The following is a 19,803-nucleotide window of genomic DNA, read 5'->3' on the forward strand; positions in this document are numbered from 1 at the left end:
ATATTTTTATTCCGTCAAAGCAGAAACTTGGATATGCGAACAAGCCTAGTGGCGTATATAAACGCCGCTCCAGTACACGGTTCCAATATAGCTGGATACATAATTGAAATAGTCCGACAAGAAAAGAATAAAACTGAGACAAATTAACACTCAGAAAAATGATTGAATAATAAATATTTGGTTATGGTGTTGGTTGTACCTAGCAACGAAAAGAGCTGCCGCAGAAAATCAAGTTATATAAATCTTGTCTTGCATTGAATATACATGTATATGTAGAGGGGATAATCACAGGAAGCGCTTACTTTTAGAAATGAACTGGTGTAATGAGTTGAGAATGTCACAATTTGTTGAGTTATCCAATGCGCCGTTACCGTATAAGATAGTTTTCACATCGCATCCTTGAATATAAAAATACATCGTTGTTCTTAAATTTTGATAGTTCCGACATGTAAAAAGGTAGTGAATGACGTCTTCGTTATAATGACCACATGAACAGCTGTTTCTGATATTTGTCGATTATATCTGTCTGCGTTCAGATCACTACAGCCGAGCTTGAGGCGACAATGGATGATTTGACAAAATCTAGTCCCAAAAGTTAAACATATGTCGAAACGTCGCCTCCACAGAATAAAAGAAGTTGTATATCCATAATAATTGTCATTATTCTTCATCAACTCAACTTCTAAAATGCCCATCAAAGAAGCTCATTACATTGTTCACTCCATTATAGCAAAACTAATTCTAAATCAATTTCGGGCACAGAAGAGGCCTCCTCGTCAAAATCACTGTGAATTTGAGTCCCGTTGATAAGGTTTGTAAGAATCTGATAACGGCGGTTTTGAATCCAAACTTTGTTCCCTTATTGGTATTGGCGTTATTCAGGAAGGTCATGGCTCACCAACAGTGGCGCAGTCAACTGGACTACATCGTCACACTGCTTGGGTTCAGTGTGGGGTCCGGAACATTCATCAAGTTCCCTTTCTACTGCATGCGCAATGGAGGAGGTAAGCTGTCTCGCTTAAACTATTGTGTACATCCTACTTCAATAAATGTCGCCGTGTATCATCTTCAAAGCATTCTATTCGATCCATTAGTCATCATCTTCGAAAATGATCAATACCGTTTTTTCAAATAAGCCTCACCCATTGATCACATTGGATTAAAATTGTTTTAGTGACTTGTCCTTTGTTTGTTTAGTTAACATATGATGGGCGGCTTCTTTATTCTCGTGGAAGTTTTTAGTTAACATATGATACCATTAATCTTTTATGTTTATTTTGTTCCTTAATCTTAGTCTATTATCTTCATTCCTATGTATGGACTCTTTCAACCATTTTCAACTCTGTTTTTCTTAAATGTGGTTTTCCCGGGCTATAACCGTATCGATAATCAACGTATCACTACGGCTTAACTTTCTAATGCATTCTATTCGATCTATTAGTCATATATCATCTTCGAGAAAGAAAGACTGACTGACTGAGTTTGGTTTAACGCCGCTTTTAGCAATATTCCAGACACATCTCGGCGGGGGACACCAGAAATGGGCTTCACACATTGTACCCATGTGGGGATTCGAACCTGGGTCTTCGGCGTGACGAGCCAACGCTTTAACCATTAGGCTACCCCACCGTCCCCGAGAAAGAAAGACACAGTAGTACAAGAAACATACCAATATGGCTATCTGTTGCTTTACATTCGATTTATTTAGTCATATATTATCATCGAGAAACATAAACAAATGTTGACAAGAAACGTACCAATATGTGGATGTCCGGGATGCAATATTACCAGCCGCAGTATATCGTTCATGAGCTGCTAAGTTAGTAGGGCGGTGGGGTAGCCCAATGGTTAAAGCGTTCGCTCGTCACACCGAAGACCCGGGTTCGATTCCCCATATGGGTACAGTGTGTGATGCCCATTCCTGGTGTCCCCCGCCGTGATATTGAGGGAATATTGCTTGAAGCGGCGTAAAAGTAAACTCATTCACTAAGTGAGTAGGTATTATTATGACATGTCACGAAGCCATAATTATTTTAAAAGTAATAAAGATTAATTTTCGTTTATGTGACAAGGATATCTACTTTGTGAAACCAGTTGATATTGTAAGTCAGAGTTACAGGGTTCAGTTTGATTTGACATGCATATGGTGGCAACTGTTTTATGGGTTCATCGATGAGTGATCATTTAAGTTCATACATTGCCATGTGATGATATATTAATCTGTTCTTGAATATTGTCGTCTTTCATGCTTTCACACAGGGGCGTTCTTGATACCTTTTGTCCTGTTTACAATTATTGGAGCCATCCCATGTGTGTTTCTGGAGATGTCGATTGGTCAGTATTCTCAGAGTGGTCCCATCAAAGTCTGGGACATATGTCCAGCATTTAAAGGTAAGGAACCCGTTTGCCAATTGTACTGAGTTACATTTTACTACCGACACAATAATTCCACAGAGAGAGAGAGAGAGAGAGAGAGAGAGAGAGAGAGAGAGAGAGAGAGAGAGAGAGAGAGAGAGAGAGAGAGAGAGAGAGAGAGAGAGAGAGAGAGAGAGAGAGAGAGAGAGAGAGAGAGAGAGAGAGAGAGAGAGAGAAAAATTATTTTATTATTGTGTCACGCAGATGTTTACAAAATATATCAAATCTTCTGTATCACATATGGAACATCTGCCCGGCCTTTACAGGCCTACGAGACACATACAATCCATAAAACATTGCATAAATAAAATATAGCTCCATACACACATAGTAAAACTAACAGAAATGGTGGGTGGTGTTATATCGTACGTTATAATGATTTCCTTCTTTTAAACATAAGTAACACTGTAGCAGCTAAGGGATATACTAGATTTTATCACATTCCATAATAAAAATGGTCTGGGCAACAGGAGTCATCAAGCTAAACAGAGGGTTAAGAGAGCGTGCCTTTTGCCATAAAACTGACCTTATATCGGAATATATATCACACTTCGATAGAAAATGGACCTCGTCTTCAACTGTACTATTCTTACAATATTTACATAGCCGTTGTTCAAGAGGGGTTTTAGGCCGTGAAAAACGACCAAGCTCAATCTCCAGAGGTAAAGTTCCACATCGTAGTTTGGCAAGGGTACTTCGTTGCGACCTATTGAAAATAGTGCAGACATATGTTGATACTGATAAAGAGGTCTTAAACAGCCTGAACGTTCGTAGTTACCAACCCATCTCGCCTCTTACGGCTAAGTTCGGGGTGTTACAACCTACACCCAAAAAGAAACGACATGCCCTATTTTGGATAGCATTTATACAACTGAATTCACGTGTTCCCCAAACAGCAGAGCCATACGATAGTATTGGTTGAACTAAGTTATCATAAAGTTTGTTAAACACATCATAATGCATCCCACCAGCTGCTTTGAATTTACTAATTAAAATACCCAGTGCTCTTCCAGCAGACTTAGCGATTTCCTTTGCAGTGAAATTAAGATCAAGGTGTTCTTGTAACCACAGTTCAATATATTTATATTTATAGATATTAAATAACTAGGCTACCCCACCGCCCAGATTTTGAGAGAATGACTGAGTTTAGTTTTACGTCACTTTTAGCAATATTCCAGCCATATCACGCCGGGTGACACCAGAAATGGGCTGATTTTGAGAGAGAATACCTTGACACAATCAGCCAACATGCACCTGAGTACATGACAGGTCCACGTCGATATGAATTGTACTTGCGGGTTAGACAATCTTGATGCCTGAATGGAGAACGCCAAAGTCACTAATATTTTAGTTGTATCATAACCGAATGTGAATAGTGGTACCATGTAAAGCAGTGGTTTTGATAAATATAGGTTATCACGCGAGTGTGTTTTGGGATGGTGAATATCCTTCATTAGGAGTAATCATTGTAGTACATATAATACATACTGTTTATTCCTAATGCAGGATATTAACAACCCCAAAACACACGAGTGTGATAACCTATTTATCATACAATGTCATTTTTGCTTTATAATTTTAAAAAATGCGATTTCAAATGCCACAAATCATGAAACTAAACTTCGTGGAATGTCTATGACGTCACAAATATGTGCGGAGTAATACGTTACGTCACAAGCCCGGTGACATAATTTTCTCCTGATCACTCATGCTGACTGCGTTAGGTCATCTAGTTCCCAGTAAGCTTTTATGCTAAAGCACGTATTGTTGTCAACAAATCTTAGCTTACGTCTAAGAAACTTCAGAAACCTTCAATTAACCCTTTGAACAACAAACTACGCTTTAATGTTCGCGTGACATTGTGCACCTGGATTCCTATGCCGTTCTCTCGCAAACAGTGACAGTCGGTCGGGGAACTGATGTTGGTATCTTCGTAAGCCTATGAATTTCTATCTTCGCTTTGTAATCTACTACATCTATCATAACCAGGCATGAATTTTCTTGGATCAAAGCACTGACAGTACCGTAACCACGCCCGTCGATCCGGACACGACCGCCGACCCTTGACGCCATGTTTGTTTACACTGTGAAAGTAGACCCTGAAATTTGCATAGGACCTCTCTAATTTGCATCGATATCCGTATATGACCCCAACGGATACCGAAAATATCCGTTGGCTTTATCCTGCCGAGAACACTATCCATTGTATGATAAGGAGCAAATATCCATATACCTGCACCCTTGCTTTTCAGTGAAAAGTGTAATACTGTTGTTGTAGTGCGAAAACAATTCCGTCGTAACTAGTTCCAATTCCTAGGTATTGGCGTGGGATGTGTGGTGTGTTCGTGGATGTTCTTCACCTACTACAACGTCCTCTTCGCCTGGATCACGTACTACTTCTACAACTCCTTTTCCTCCCACCTGCCCTGGGAACACTGTGATAACGCCTGGAACACCCCCGGCTGTATCCCGGTCAACCACAGCTCAACCCTATACAACATCACTGGCTCGTTTCCTGACACTGCTAATCTGACTTCCAACTCTACTCCTGGTATGTCAGCTGCCGAAGAATTTTGGAGGTGAGGTACCCCATTTTCCCACTGAGGATACAGGGCATACAGACAGGCTAATGTACGCAAAAGAAATCATAAGGAAGGGATTTTTCTATTGATGTCAATTTCTTTATTATGAGGAACACAACGTTTCGGAGTATATCCTTACTTCTTCATCAGGTGAATGATGGTATGAGGCAGAGAGCATATACAAGTACATGTAATAAAAACAAAAGTAATGAGACAACAAAGTTGCAGGTTAAACAATGGAGCAATTGGAAGCCAGTACTACCAGTAAATTAGAGTTGAAAGGACGCCAACACTCAAAGTTAATTAGCACCGATTGACTGGTATCACTGGCTTCCAATTGTTCCATTGTCTAATCTGCATCTACTGTTCACTACTGGGAATTGAATTCAACTATCAAAGTTAAAAAGAACGTTAAGACAACGTACAATATGTTAGCATCAAATAACTTACCTTGTGGCGACGTAAAAACGACGTATCACAACGTCAGGACACAACGTCATGACAACGTAAAATGGAGTCCACAGAATAACGTTGTAACAATGAAAGCATAAGGTTGTGACAACGTGAAATTGTTAGCTTGGTATGTGATACTAATTGAACGATGTCAGAACGTCGATATACTTGAAGATAAAATAAACTTCTTGGTCCTACTGAAAACGTATGAAACGAGCTGCAGATTGCTACGCCCTGTCCTTGTGGTAGCTCATAAACATATCAGCAATGTTCTTCTGAGTAGTGTAAAAGTCTTGTGTTTGCACCCGCCAAGACTGTTACTCAGGGCAAAAGATGAAGGTGCAAGGCTATGGATCACGCACGTTCTCCAGACGTTTTTGTTGTTGAACAATAAATTTACCTTTCTTTAACACGTGCCAGTTTTGGTCCGTTGCTTTCATTCTGACGGGCGACATAACTGATTACTGGTCACATGTTGTTTATTGACATTGCGTGGCACATAACAATGTTTTTTAATGAACTAAATATTTATTCCAGCAATATTGTATTCGGCTATTTCAACAATGCACGCAGTTTACCTTTACATTTGAAGTGGCGATCCTTAGCAAACTTTGACTAGAATGGTATCACTGTTTAACACACGTGATAGTTGCTTGAACTTATTCTGCCAAATGACACGACCGGAACAGTTGCTTGGCCCAAGGTGACAAACCGGCACACGTTTAATTAATGCACTAGCAGGATTTGACATGAGGATGTGTACACGCATACAAAAACTGTTCCGAGAACCTTTTTCTGCCGGCATTTGACTACAGACACCTTAAGTGTGTCGAGTAATTGATGACTGACACGCTTAACTTTTTCCAACTAAATTTTTCTGAGCACATATATAATAACCATTGCCGCTCTTGTTTATTGTTTATATAAAAGATAAAGTTGAAGGTATAGAGAGTAATATACGCCATTTTGCGGATGATACTTCTTTTTATGCGATCATTGGTCATCCTGGGGTAACTACTATCGTAATGAACGATGATTTACAGCGAATTGCCGAATGGGCAGAAAAAATGGCAAGTATCTTTTAATCCCAATAAGACAGTCAATATGCTTTACTCGTAAATTGCAACCAACCTCAATGCCGAACCTAACAATGAATGGTAATGTCATTAATTCCGTACAAAGCTATAAACATTTAGGTCTTATACTTCAGCATGATTGCTCATGGAATGAACACATTAACGACGGTGCTAAAAAGTTGCACCAATAGTGAATTGTCTGAGAAGTCTCAAATATTGTTTAAACCGAAATACATTAGAAACCATGTACAGACAGTTCATATTACCAGTTTCTGATTATTGCAGCCATATATGGGATAATTGTACTAAACAGCAAGCAGATATACCTGAAAAGCTCAATCTTTATACTCTAAGAACCGTGTGTGGTGCCAACATAAAATATACAAAGAAACTTATTGTCACCCGTTGTGTCGTAGAAGGTACCTTCATAAAATGACTATGTTTTGCAAACTGGTTAATAACACTACGCCAAGTTACCTTAGTAACCTTGTTCCGCCTAGAGTATCAGATATCGTTGGTTATAATCTGCGCGGCGATTCACATCTTCAGACTATAAACTGTAAATCTGTAAATTATGCGAGGTCCTTTCTTCCAGATACAGTTGAATTATGGAATTCCTTTCCAGCTGAATAGAGCATCACCGTGCCTATCTAGATTCAAAAATGTACTTTTAAATGATTCTAATATTTTGACTTAAATTTCGGTAGCAGGTTTTGTCAAATCATACATTCTCGTCTCTGACTTGAATGTAGTGACCTTAATGCGCCCAAATATGAAAGATTTCTATCTCCAACATCATCTTGCTCTTGTGGCCACAACTATGAAGACTCTGCTCATCATTTCTTCTCATGTACTCTTTACAACGATATACGTCAAATTATGTATTTTTATACTAAAGGATTGGACCTAAAATCAATTTTGTTTGGAAACCAAAGCTGTTCCTCGATAGTAAACAAAAAACTTTCAATTTCAGTGCACTCGTTCATAAATGTAACAGGTAGATTTGATGCAACATACTTTCTTCATATGACATATACTGTTTAACAATGATTGGCGTTATTCTCGTTTTGCAACATTTATATATCATTCACATTGTACATTCATCATGACATGTTTACTCTTCCTTCCATTGTATCCCGGAGCGGTATTCATGTAAGCTTATGCTTGTTTACCAATCCGCGGCCGGTTCCTTTTCTGGAAATAAATATGTTTGAATCACATTGGCGTATTCATGTGTATTAGCGATAGTTGACTCAAATCAGATTATTCAGTTTTGCCAGTTATGGAAAGAGACTAAAGTCCAAAGCACCTTTCAGCAATATTCCAGCAACATCCGATACATTAAACATTGGCGTATTTATGTGTATTATCGATAGGTGACTCAAATCAGATTATTCAGTTTTGCCCGTCATAGAAAGAGTCCAAAGCAGATTTAGCAATATTTCAGAAATATCACGGCGGGGACATCAGAAGTGGACTTCACACTTTGTACCCATGTGAGGAATCGAACCTGGTCCCTTACTAGAAAAACCGCCAGAGTTAAAGGGCCACTGATCCAGAGCGATTATTGTTTCCAACCAACAGTCTAATTACAAAACCTAGATGCAAACTGGTCAGCCTCTGTTCCCTCGACCGTGACGGACACGGGGACTGGGTTACTGGCACCCTGGCAGAATTTCATCAACCTAATCATTGGGACATTGCGAAGGGTGGATGCCCATCAGATGCCGTTATTTGAAAATATTCCCGGTAGTTCTTGTCTGATTGTAATAAAGTATCCCAGCAGTGTAGGCTTTTTCAGATTTTCAAATTTGTGGATGGTATAGTGACTGATCCAATTTGATCCTATTTCTGTGTTTTTTTACCTCAATATTTAATCATGTAAAAATATGATGCCTATTACGCATGCTATGCTATCAAAAAAACACATTTGATATATTTGAATCCATAAACCAAACAGCCCCACTTTGCCATTGCAAAATAAATCTGAAATTTTACTTAGGTACAGATTTTAACTAAGACATAGCAACTGCTTATATATATTTCCTATGTAACAATGAAGTTCTGTTCGTTTCCTCAAAACAGTGTCTGCCCATAAGTTTTTTTCAGGCAATCACACTTGCATACAATTTAGCGATTACTACTCTCTTGCTGTAACCCTTGTTTGGTGGTAAACCTACACATGTTATTTGTCATCATTCACTTGATGGTCAGTTAATGGATTTATACCAGGTATAATTAGTGATATCACCAATCAGATTACCCGACAAAGGTTCCCATTTGGCATTTCTTGTGTCTGGAGTAAAATACTCATCATTATAAATTGAGGTCTGATGTGGCAAATGCATTACATCTTATGTAATATGCGCATGGAAGTGCAGCAAGAGGAATTATCAGCTGAGTTACAAAACAAACATTGATCAAAGAATTAACCGATAACACGATGATTGATTAATTGCTTTTATCCTGCACAGCAGATTTGTCAAAAGGTAGTGTTTATATATGTAGATTTACTAATCTATACTGAATACACTCTGTCGTAAAGTCTCTTTGTAAAAACAACGTCCTTCCTTCAAAGGATTGACCGCGAATACATTGCGTGATTGCTCATTATTGGCTAACTAAATTACTTTTTTAAAGAATGGCGGACATTAGTTGCCAGGTATGCTATCTTGGGTGACCAATTGGACTATACACCAATGTGAGAAAACCTGAAACGAGAGATCACTGTTTCGCATATTAGACTGTTAAAAGACACATGAAATGGAACAGGATACTTTGTCGGCTGAAGATGAATGGCATATCATTCCTTTATGTGGATATTGATGGATACATTCCCCGAACAAGGCAATAGCCTGATATTGTTGCTATAACTTTAGTCTGTTTTAATTTTAATATTTGCATTTTGTTTTTATTTATTTGTTATGCCATTCAACAGAATCATCAGGGCGTGTGTGTGAAATATGATGCACGTTGGCAATCTATAAAATGTCTAGATATTACAGTCATGTTATAAATTCACTAAGTATAAGCAGATCGTGTGCATTATATTAAGTTTCAAAATGCATACAAATATGATAATAAACTAATTAGGATTATAAGACAAAACATAAAGATGTACATTGACTTCGTTATTTCAGTCCAAATATTATTTACCAAGGGCAGATGGTTAAACTGAAAATGTTTTAATTTGTTATTAAAATAATGCCATTTAATACAACATTCAGATTGACTAGCAGTGAACCTAAGCTCATAACTATCCCAAAGTCTCTGTACTTAGTTAGCCTTACTTTCAAACAATGCTATTGTATCAGGCTTCTCACCAAATTCAGGGTCAAACTATTTCTTAAATCAAATTTTACATCCATTTACGTTAACAATTTTTATGAAGTCAGCCTTACTATGAAATCAAAATATTACATCAAAATCAGCATTTTTATCAAAGTGAATATTTTTGTATAAGAAACAAAATTATTCATCAAAGTCTACATAATTTTACCACAAAATCATCATAAGATTATCGAGTAAAAAGATTTCATCTTTGTTGATCAGTCTATACTTATACTATCAATTGCGCATGAGGGTGGCGCAGCAGAGGTAACGAAACAGTCATGAATTCTGGGATATCATCCGGGTAGTCACTGGAGAAAAACAATAACAAAAGCAACAACCAGTCCACGAAAATTACTCTGGATCAGTGGCCCTTTAATATTGATGAGTACCAGATGTGATCATTACAAATTGATCATTACAAATGTGGCGTCTAACGTACGCGACTCTGTCGTAGGTTCCAGACATTGAAAATCTCCGACGGACTCCATTCTTTGGGCGGGATAAGATGGCATCTTGCAGTGTGTCTGATCATCACCAACATCATCCTATTCCTGTGGATATTTCAAGGCATCAAGGTTTCAGGCAAGGTAACTTGTAGGAACTTGCAATTCAATGCTAACGACGCCATTATATAATTTAACACACTTGATTGTTGATTCAGCTCCACTACATGATAATACTTCGGCAACGTTGTGAGGGGCGTTAGAGATTTGTTTGTTTGTTGTGTAAAGCTCACTCAACAATATCCCGGCCGAATGGCGGCAGTGTGTGGACCAGACAATACTGTGATCAACAACATGAGCATCGATTTACGCAATTTGGATACGATGACATGTGTCAACCAACTCAGCGAGCCTGACCACCCGATCCCGTTAGTTGCCCTTTGCGATAAGCATTGGTTGCTGAAGACTAATTCTTACCCGGATCTTCAAGGGTTGAAAATCATAGGTTGACTGTGTGTTTGTGTTACACTCCAACTGTTGTACCAGGTGATCTGCTGCTTGCTGAAGATCAATTCTAACCTGGATCTTCACGGATCGTTGTACTGATGCTGCTTCTGTAAGGACGCAGTGTTACATTGTTCGGTTGTTACTGTCATATGTGACTGTCAGTAAATTCACCAGTGTGCTTTTTATTTATGCGTGTAAGCAACCGATCACCTGATCCCGTTAGTCGCCTCCTAGGACAAGCATGGGTTTTTGTAGGACAAATTCTAACCCGGGTCTCCACGGGTTGGGCGTCAGTGTCGTTCTGTTTCATTCAGGTCGTTTCTCACAAGGTTTTGTTTGTTAAGCTTTCCCACGTGTTGCGTTGGAATTGTCAACTGTGCGTGCTGTGTAGAGAGTGTTGTTACTTTCAGCGTATTTGTATGTCAGTGGTGTCAAGATCTTTTCAATACATTCAGCTTATCTGTCTTATGCCCTAGATTTTGATTCATTCAGCTCGTCTATGTCACTGTGGGCGTTCCCTACATCCTCATCACCGTCTTCCTCATCCGGGGCTCCCTACTTCCGGGATCAGCGGATGGCATGGCTTATTACATCTACCCGAGGTTCGAGAAACTGCGAGACCCCAAGGTAAGTACATGTAGATTATGGCTTTTATTGTCGCAAGGTGCATACATGAAGAATATCTAATGGAAATATATCACCCCTTAACCAGACCATGCATAAGACATTTGAAAACCATGTTTTAAGGAACGATTGCACTCACAATAATTTGATTTGCCTGATTTTCCTGTTTATCGTTCGAAGTACATGTATTGGTACCAATTATTTTGTTTGGGGAGGGTAGGAGGATGGTTGAAGACAATGTTTCTGAAGGTATTGCTGTTTTGCAAAGATGCTAATAGTTTCACAGCAAACAGTATATGTAAGTTAATGTCGATGTTTTAAATAGATACGCTCAATGGAACATGGTAAGTGTATTTTTGGTTTTGTGATGAACGAAAACAATGTAATTCAAGGTGCAATAGCTTGTACTGCATATAGCTACCACCTGCAAATACTCTAAAGCTGTGAGGTGTGCGAAAACAACAGAGTTTCTTGGCTCCTGGAAAAATATCTACACTGCTTGTTTCCTTCTGTTATTCGAGGTATGGGTGGAAGCTTGCAGCTACGCTTTGTATTCCATGGGTGTTGCTTCCGGGTGCATCATCACAATGTCTGGTCACAACAGAATCAACAACAACTGCTTCAGGTAAGATGAATAAGAGCTTGTTCGGAATCTTCTGTCATGGACAGACTGACTCCTGGTTTGGAACACGTCCCCAGTAACCCACCCTGGTTATACATTTATATTACATACGCATGGCTGAGCCTAAGATCTCCAGCTGAGATTGTAGTCCAAGATTAGTTCAAACTGTCATTTGGATCCGACCTCTCGGAAGGGATTATGATCATTGCTGTCCCTAAATCAAATGGACAAAAATAGCTAAACAGTTAGGCAACGATATGTCAAAGTCCACACCTGAGACGCATTGCATACAACATTGCATGAATGAATAACCATTAACAGCAACCACTCACACTAAGTCCAGAAATAAGCGTGTGTTTGTCGCTGACGCCGTAGTTCTCCTGCCATGCGAGGGCAGAATGCAAGCAAACCAGGCAATCACTCGATGGTCCAGACATCCAGTAACACGAAACTGCACTGTTTCGTTAAACGGTAAAAACGACATGTTAATTTCGAAATAACTCCCTTGAGTGCAGAGTGTTTGCTAAGGTAATGTTTGGCATGTTTGGCACTATCTTCTAAGTTTTCTAATGAGGTGGTGGGGCAAGAGGTGACCAACAAGACCGGTCGCTCAGGTTCGGTCACTTGGCCGATAAATGTCAACATTTACCGCAGATCGATGCTAATGTCAATCACCGTGATCAACAACATGGGCATCGATGTACTCAATTTTGAAACGGTGACATGTGTTAACCAAGCAGCGATCATATTAGTATGGATTATATTTAAGAGAGAGAATCACTTGATCAATGATCACATCATTGTTGCTAAAGTTCGAGTTTCTATGTCAACCTTTTTTCGTTATGCGTCATGATTACGGTGTCTATATTTCCTAGAAAGGTGCAGATTACTGACCTCCGATTTCCTTCAACTTCAGAGATGCCATTGTGGTGTGTCTGGTTGACGTCATCACCACCGTCTACGTAGGGCTAGCTTTCTTCGCCATAATCGGTCACGTGGCCTACCTACGCGGCGTAAGTATCGATGCATTCGAATCATCAGGTGAGTATCACATCGATACCTATATGAAAGTTACGCTAAACAAGCGAAAATGTTGGCAATGTATAACGAAGGGATAATTCTGAAATGATACCCATTCAGTATCTAATAACGTCAGCATTTATGAACGACTGGACTTGGATGTCGTGGGTGTTTCTTGGGTCAAATGCATGTGTGAAGGCAGTACTGATTTATGAGTTTCTAAATCTCTTATTGTCAATGTGCGTTCCTTTCTCAAACAAGCGAGGTTACTATACTACAAACAAAAAGTATGAGAACACCCTAAAATTTGATAGTCATATATAAACGTAAACGTGGTGAGGTTATTTATACTCTAGTGCAATGTTTTGTGTGATTAATGGGCTCTTTAAACAATGTGTTAGAACAGGCAGTGAAGCAACTGATTCAATATTCGTCGAGTTTGAGTGAAATAAACATTGTAAAAAACAGCGAAAAACAAAAAATAAGTTGTAAACAAGCGAAGAAGATAAACACTCTACTATAACAATGTTTTGAAAAGAAATCTATCTACTTCCGACATGGAATATGCTTCCCGGCACCGTATCTTTAGCTTTGGAGGTACTCCCCTAATCCCTTCGAAATAAGCTCTCCCGAGAAATCCGAAATATACATTTGAGCCTTCCCGGGACTTTCGAAAAATAAACTTTAGCCTTCCCGGCACGACACCTCACTCACTCACATCCCTCACTCATCTTTGCACCCCCCGACAACCCCACGCCATAACTCTCAAATATTCGAGTTCGCCTTTGACATAGATATTTACAGCTAACTACAACTTATACGTCGATTTTGTTCAGAGAGTGTTATTTGGTGTTTATGAATGCCTTGCCTTTTATAACATTGGTTTTTTCATATTACAGGTTTCAACTTGGCGTTCATTGTCTATCCTGAAATACTGGCTTATTTGCCTCTATCCCAGATGTGGTCGGCGTTAACCTTTATCACTTTGATGACACTTGCTATTGACTCAATGGTGAATGAATACCGTACATATTCTACGACTGTTGATTCGATGGTTAAAGACACTACTACTTGCGACACGCCGTAAAATGCAAAACGTTCACTACTTCCGATTTCTGAATATTGAAATATGAAAATTACCTCAAGGCATGATAACTGTTTGGTAATTGAAAATCACTTGCTTGATGTGTAAATATTGTCCCACCAGTAAATACAAACCACTTTTATTATCTGCAATATGAACATATTGTCCCGCTGATAAATTCAAACCACTTTACTATCTGCGATATGTACATAATGACTCACTCTCCGACTCTCTCACTCACCTACTGTGCAGGTGCCCGGGATAGAGATCATCGTTTCAGCAATAGAAGACCATTTGCCCCGCTTGTCTAAGAAACAGTCTTGGGCTGTGAAATGTGTCGTCATCCTCAGCATCGCCCTATTTGGCCTCATATACATTTCAGAGGTACGCCGGCATTTGTCTCGTCACAGTGTGCATGGGGCAGGACTTAAAAGAGAATAGCTGAATGGAACGAAACATCAGGGTAGACACCTGGTGTCATCACTGATGTTCAGTGACCCATTGATACCATTTTAACCGCTATTTCAACTAGTACTCACATTGGAATCTCTTTTAGCAGATAATCAAAACTATTTATTTTCTGGTGTTGACGATTTATGTTCACATGCAGAGGTTAACTGTGAGTAGTGTTCACCAAAGATGCTGTGTATAATGACGCATGCAGTATTGGTAACAGGTTACTTTTCTGTTCATTTGTTATACACCTTAAATTTGATGCTAGCGTATGCAAGGATCAACGTTTGCTTCAATCTCATTCATTCTATATTGAATATTGGATATACGTTGTAATCATACCTGCTGCACTTCCTCGGGGAGATAGACGAACTGACATTATATATTTCACATTTAGGGTGGGATATACGTGCTGACGCTGTTTGACTGGTTCGTCATCTTTCCATCCATAGCAGTATTTGCCATCCTGGAGTGTCTCGTTGTAGGCTGGCTGTATGGTGAGTTCCTGTGTTGATGTCCCGGAGTGTGCCATGGGTGTACGGTGAGTTCCTGTGTTCATAGCTCGGAGTATGTCATGGGTGTATGGTTGAGTTCCTGTGTTCATAGCTCGGAGTATGTCATGGGTGTATGGTTAGTTCCTGTGTTCATAGCTCGGAGTATGTAATGAGTGTATGGTGAGTTCCTGTGTTCATAGCTCGGAGTATGTCATGGGTGTACGGTGAGTTCCTGTGTTCATAGCTCGGAGTATGTCATGGGTGTATGGTAAGTTCCTGTGTTGATTGCTCGGAGTATGTCATGGGTGTATGGTGAGTTCCTGTGTGTTCATACATGGGTGTATGGTGAGTTCCTGTGTTGATTGCTCGGAGTATGTCATGGGTGTATGGTGAGTTCCTGTGTTGATAGCTCGGAGTATGTCATGGGTGTATGGTGAGTTCCTGTGTTGATAGCTCGGAGTATGTCATGGGTGTATGGTGAGTTCCTGTGTTGATAGCCCGGAGTATGTCATGGGTGTAGTGATGATCATGTCATGGGTGTATGGTGAGCTCCTGTGTTCATAGCTCGGAGTATGTCATGGGTGTATGGTGAGTTCCTGTGTTGATAGCCCGGAGTATGTCATGGGTGTATGGTGAGTTCCTGTGTTCATACCTCGGAGTATGTCATGGGTGTATGGTGAGTTCCTGTGTTGATTGCCCGGAGTATTTTGTGGACACCTTGTACTCATTAAGAAACACATACTTGTCTTACGGTCGGAATCGTACAATAGGCTTTGATACAAGCGGATGTTTGCTGAAGTTGTGGAAAATGTTTTTGTCAATTTTATTTACAGGAACACAGCGATTACAAGACGCTATCGATGCTATGTGGGGTAAACGAATTCCTCGAGTTTTTGAGCTCTGTATGAAATACGTGTGTCCCTTGCTGTTCCTCGTAAGTATGGGGCTCATGGAATTCACTCTCAGCCACAGAGAGATTCATTCGCTTGTACATACTTTACTTTGGAAGTTGATTGTCTGATTGTGAGAGTACCGCACTGACATTGGAATGCGGTCTGATCTGTGAAAGAGGTCAGGGGGTGGTTGGGTCAACGCTGGTTGAAGAGTAGCACGGCATGCGAGCTTGATTCGGCTCTTAGACGTTTTACCATTCTGTTTCAAGGAAATGGTCTGTTTTTTTATTTTATTACATGGATAGAGGACGATGTGAACATCAGAAACAGATGGGTAAACCGTTTGTAATTGTGTCTGCTTTACGTTGACCTTTTCTGTCCTGATCTTCACATTCGTATTCAAAATGTACGAACGGGTATGGCGTGAACAAACCAGGAACCTATATCGTAGCAATTCGGGATTCGAATCCTAGGTTCCTGGTGAGCACAAGGGGCGCAACTCAGCACAGCTAGTTACGGCTGCTTACATGTATTGGCCGCCCGGACTATGGGAGAGTCTTTTTCAATGTGTTCTCGCTTGCATTTAGTCACATGGATATGTGAATGCTGCAAGGTTTTATCTGCAGTCTGTGGTTGATGACTTGGTTGTACTTATAACTGTGCTTTTCTTTTCAACAGTGTTTACAATCCTTGACGTTCCGTCAAATTGGAAGGAGTTTGCATTCAAACTCCGATCCACAAAATTCCCACCATAACACTACAGACCCATAGTTCCATGGAGCTTATGTATGCATGCACCCATCAAGCAGTGAACCAATACACCTATTGGGTAGCCTAGTGGTTAAAGCGTTCGCTCGTCACGCGGAAGACCCGGGTTAGATTCTCCACATGGGTAAAATGTGTGAGGCCCAATTCTGGTTCCCCCCACCGTGACATTGATGGAATATTCCTTAAATACGGCGTAAAACAAAATTCACTCACTCCTCATACTCGTACAGCATGTCTGGCCAAGTGCTCTTGTGGACTGAATGTCGCTATGAATCCATTAACTGTAGGCTCGGATCCCTCTTCCGCCCTGCCCGATTCATTCTGATCTTACGTTTGTTTGCTTCATATCCACGATTTTAGACATTTCGTCCTCATCATTTGTGACTCTCCCCTCGCGTTGTGTTAAAGCATGACTATGTACATTGGTATTCTAACTGCCTGAATCAACTTTGGTTGGTCAGACTCGCTGACTTGGTTGAGGTATGTCATCGAATCCCAATTGTGTAGATCGATGCGCATGCTGTTGATCACTGGATTGTCTAGTCCAGACACGATTATTTACAGACCGCCGCCACATAGCTGGAATATTGCTGAGTACGACAGCTCAATATTTTGCCTTTGAATCTATTTAACTTTATCAAATATTTCACCCCCAAAATAACTATAAATTTACAGAATCTACAAAATGCATACTGAATAGTCTTTTTAGACTGATTCTTCCTTGATAATCATTTAATTATGGTAATCCTGTATAAATACTTCAGGTGGTCTTTGCCTATTCCCTCTATGCCTACCGTCCACCTAAATATGGCGACTATAACTTCCCCGGATGGGCCACAATCATTGGGTGGATGATCTCCCTTGTTTCCATATTACCAATCCCCATCGTATTCACGTGGAAGGTCTACAGAGCACCCGGGACTTCACTTGTCGAGGTATTTGTCTTATCCATTGTATGAAAAATGGAGTTACGTTTCCATTAAGATTTAAGTATACATACTTATGTTGTCTCTGTGCTGACAGTTGTACAGGAATGAGTGTCAACTAAGCCAATGACCATGTCAAATCAGCACTCAGATTTGGGTCAGGAAAGGGTCTGTTATATGTTTTATCAAATAGAGGATGGTATGAACATTCATTCACAATTATGGACGTTTTATATAGATGGTACCAAGATGTTCTACATGTAGCTGTATGCATGTGTCATTATTGACATATATTGACAGAGCGAAGTTATATAGGTTTTGAACCTACTAAGGGCTAATATGTTTCTTTTGTAAAAGTACACGCTTAAAGAAATGTCAAAATATATTCGTTTATCTGAAACAAAGCTGAAAAAAGCGTTTTAATTATCTTTGCTTTACATTGACGGTTTCCGTCCCAATCTTCATGTTCGTATTAAAAAGTGGAATTAATATCATTCCAAATCTTTGCGTAACAACATGCTTCGACTGAACTTAAACGTTAATCTTCTCAACTAACGAATCACCACACCTGTTGCAGTCTTGTTAGACTAATGCTTAGTCTCTGAATATATATACTTTTGATAGTAACAAACAAACCCATTTAAATTGAAAAGGAGCCCCAGGGAGACCAGAGATTCAGAGGCTTTAGCACTGAGAGGGTTTGGCAGTAGGGAACATAATGTGGTTCAGGGACTGTGAGACAGACTACAGTCTTGTAGATCGTATCAGCTGACTTTTGACTTCTAGAAAAGGTAATTGATTAGTTGAATCTTGACGTGGCAAATACATGTGCTGCGGGCATGGGCATGTTTACCTTACCCATCAGTACAGTGCTAAAGACAGAGAAGTAATCATATCAATTCTTTACACTATTCACACACACGTCATGATTTAACAAAGCAGTTACTTATCAAGAACTCACATATGGGCTACATAACTCTCAACAATGACATTTGTTCCAGAAACTGAAAAGGGCTATAAAACCAAAGAAATGCTGGGTCCCTTCATCCCAGGAAGAACCACCATACACCGCAGTTCTTCAGCCAATGCTTTAAACCTTTGTACCACAGCCAAACATTGTTGTGTCAAACTTTGATGTGTCGAACTGACAGTTGTCTTGAAGTAAACGCTTGGTAGCTTTTCCCTGTCTAGTTATTCCTTGTGTAGTCGTCAGTTTACGGTTGTGTCGAATCTGGGATAACTCGAAGTATTTACTCAGTTTCCTTCAACTTCGACTCAGCCGAGTTTGATAGTATTTTCAGGTTGGTTGGTTGTTATTTAACGCCGAACTCCAACAGCAATAGTCCAACTATATGGCGGAGGTCTGTAAATAATCGAGTCTGGACCAGACAATCCAGTGATCAATAACTTGAACATCGATCTACGCAGTTGGGATACGGTGACATGTGTCAACCTAGTCAGCGAGCCTGAGGATCAATTCTAACCTGGATCTTCACGGGTCAGTGTATTTACTATGGCGCACAGGAGCTCTGATGTTGTGTCCGTAAAGACGTACTCTTACATTGTCCTGTTGTACCTGTCAAAACTGATTGTCAGTGAATGTATCAGTATCGACGTTTGATGTTTATATACGCGTGTATGCAAGCTTATCACATGTCAATCTGCAGCCAATGAGCCCACGGTCAACGTCGAACGTTCAGATAGCCGGTATCTTATAATTCAAAATCTTCAGACAGTTCATCATTATCGGTATTCTTTCAGGTTACTCCTTGTGTTAATCGAAGGATTCTTCGGTATCGTTGTCCCTAAGTGTCCCATTTTCATCTTGGGAAGAATTTTGAAGTAAAAGGTATATCCCGGCTGATGCAGTTCAGGGTCATGGTCCATTTCACTACATTTTAAGCTCTGTTCTCCAGTGATGAAAAGGAGGTTTAGTGTATTTTGGGACACCGACACACATATAGAGTAGACATGTACAGCAAATAAGACAAATATGTGCGAATGCAGATTCCAGACAGTATTGTTCAGATTTTCAGTAGAAGAGTCTATACCATAGTAGCTTGCAGTGGTGATAGTAGATGTCTCGGAACCATATTTCTCTCCAGTGATT

The 19,803-nt window shown here is 39.9% G+C and overlaps 2 protein-coding genes across 2 annotated transcripts; both read left to right on the plus strand.

Moving 5' to 3' along the window:
• The first annotated feature begins 889 nt into the window (after positions 1–889).
• On the plus strand, positions 890–12,062 carry LOC124281646 (sodium- and chloride-dependent glycine transporter 1-like). Its single transcript, XM_046717582.1, has 5 exons — positions 890–1,004; positions 4,733–4,994; positions 10,314–10,446; positions 11,302–11,436; positions 11,955–12,062. Exons 1-5 carry the CDS (start codon positions 890–892, stop codon positions 12,060–12,062), a joined length of 753 nt encoding a protein of 250 aa, XP_046573538.1.
• Positions 12,063–13,977: 1,915 nt separating this feature from the next.
• LOC124280975 (sodium-dependent dopamine transporter-like) lies at positions 13,978–18,873 on the plus strand. Its single transcript, XM_046716988.1, has 6 exons — positions 13,978–14,087; positions 14,412–14,543; positions 15,010–15,109; positions 15,940–16,040; positions 17,532–17,702; positions 18,695–18,873. Exons 1-6 carry the CDS (start codon positions 14,034–14,036, stop codon positions 18,785–18,787), a joined length of 651 nt encoding a protein of 216 aa, XP_046572944.1. The 5' UTR covers positions 13,978–14,033; the 3' UTR covers positions 18,788–18,873.
• Positions 18,874–19,803: the final 930 nt, after the last annotated feature.

The sequence above is a fragment of the Haliotis rubra genome, unplaced genomic scaffold, assembly GCF_003918875.1.
Source record: "Haliotis rubra isolate DU_JTF1 unplaced genomic scaffold, ASM391887v1 Scf108, whole genome shotgun sequence".
Taxonomy (NCBI): Eukaryota; Metazoa; Mollusca; class Gastropoda; order Lepetellida; family Haliotidae; genus Haliotis; species Haliotis rubra.

Coding starts and splice junctions, on each gene's coding strand:
- LOC124280975 (XM_046716988.1), top strand. CDS start 14,034: ATGTGGTCGGCGTTAACCTTTATCACTTTGATGACACTTGCTATTGAC. Junction 14,544..15,009: donor GCCTCATATACATTTCAGAG/GTACGCCGGCAT, acceptor TTTCACATTTAG/GGTGGGATATACGTGCTGAC. Junction 16,041..17,531: donor TGTGTCCCTTGCTGTTCCTC/GTAAGTATGGGG, acceptor TAAATACTTCAG/GTGGTCTTTGCCTATTCCCT.
- LOC124281646 (XM_046717582.1), top strand. CDS start 890: ATGGCTCACCAACAGTGGCGCAGTCAACTGGACTACATCGTCACACTG. Junction 1,005..4,732: donor CTGCATGCGCAATGGAGGAG/GTAAGCTGTCTC, acceptor TCCAATTCCTAG/GTATTGGCGTGGGATGTGTG. Junction 10,447..11,301: donor GCATCAAGGTTTCAGGCAAG/GTAACTTGTAGG, acceptor TGATTCATTCAG/CTCGTCTATGTCACTGTGGG.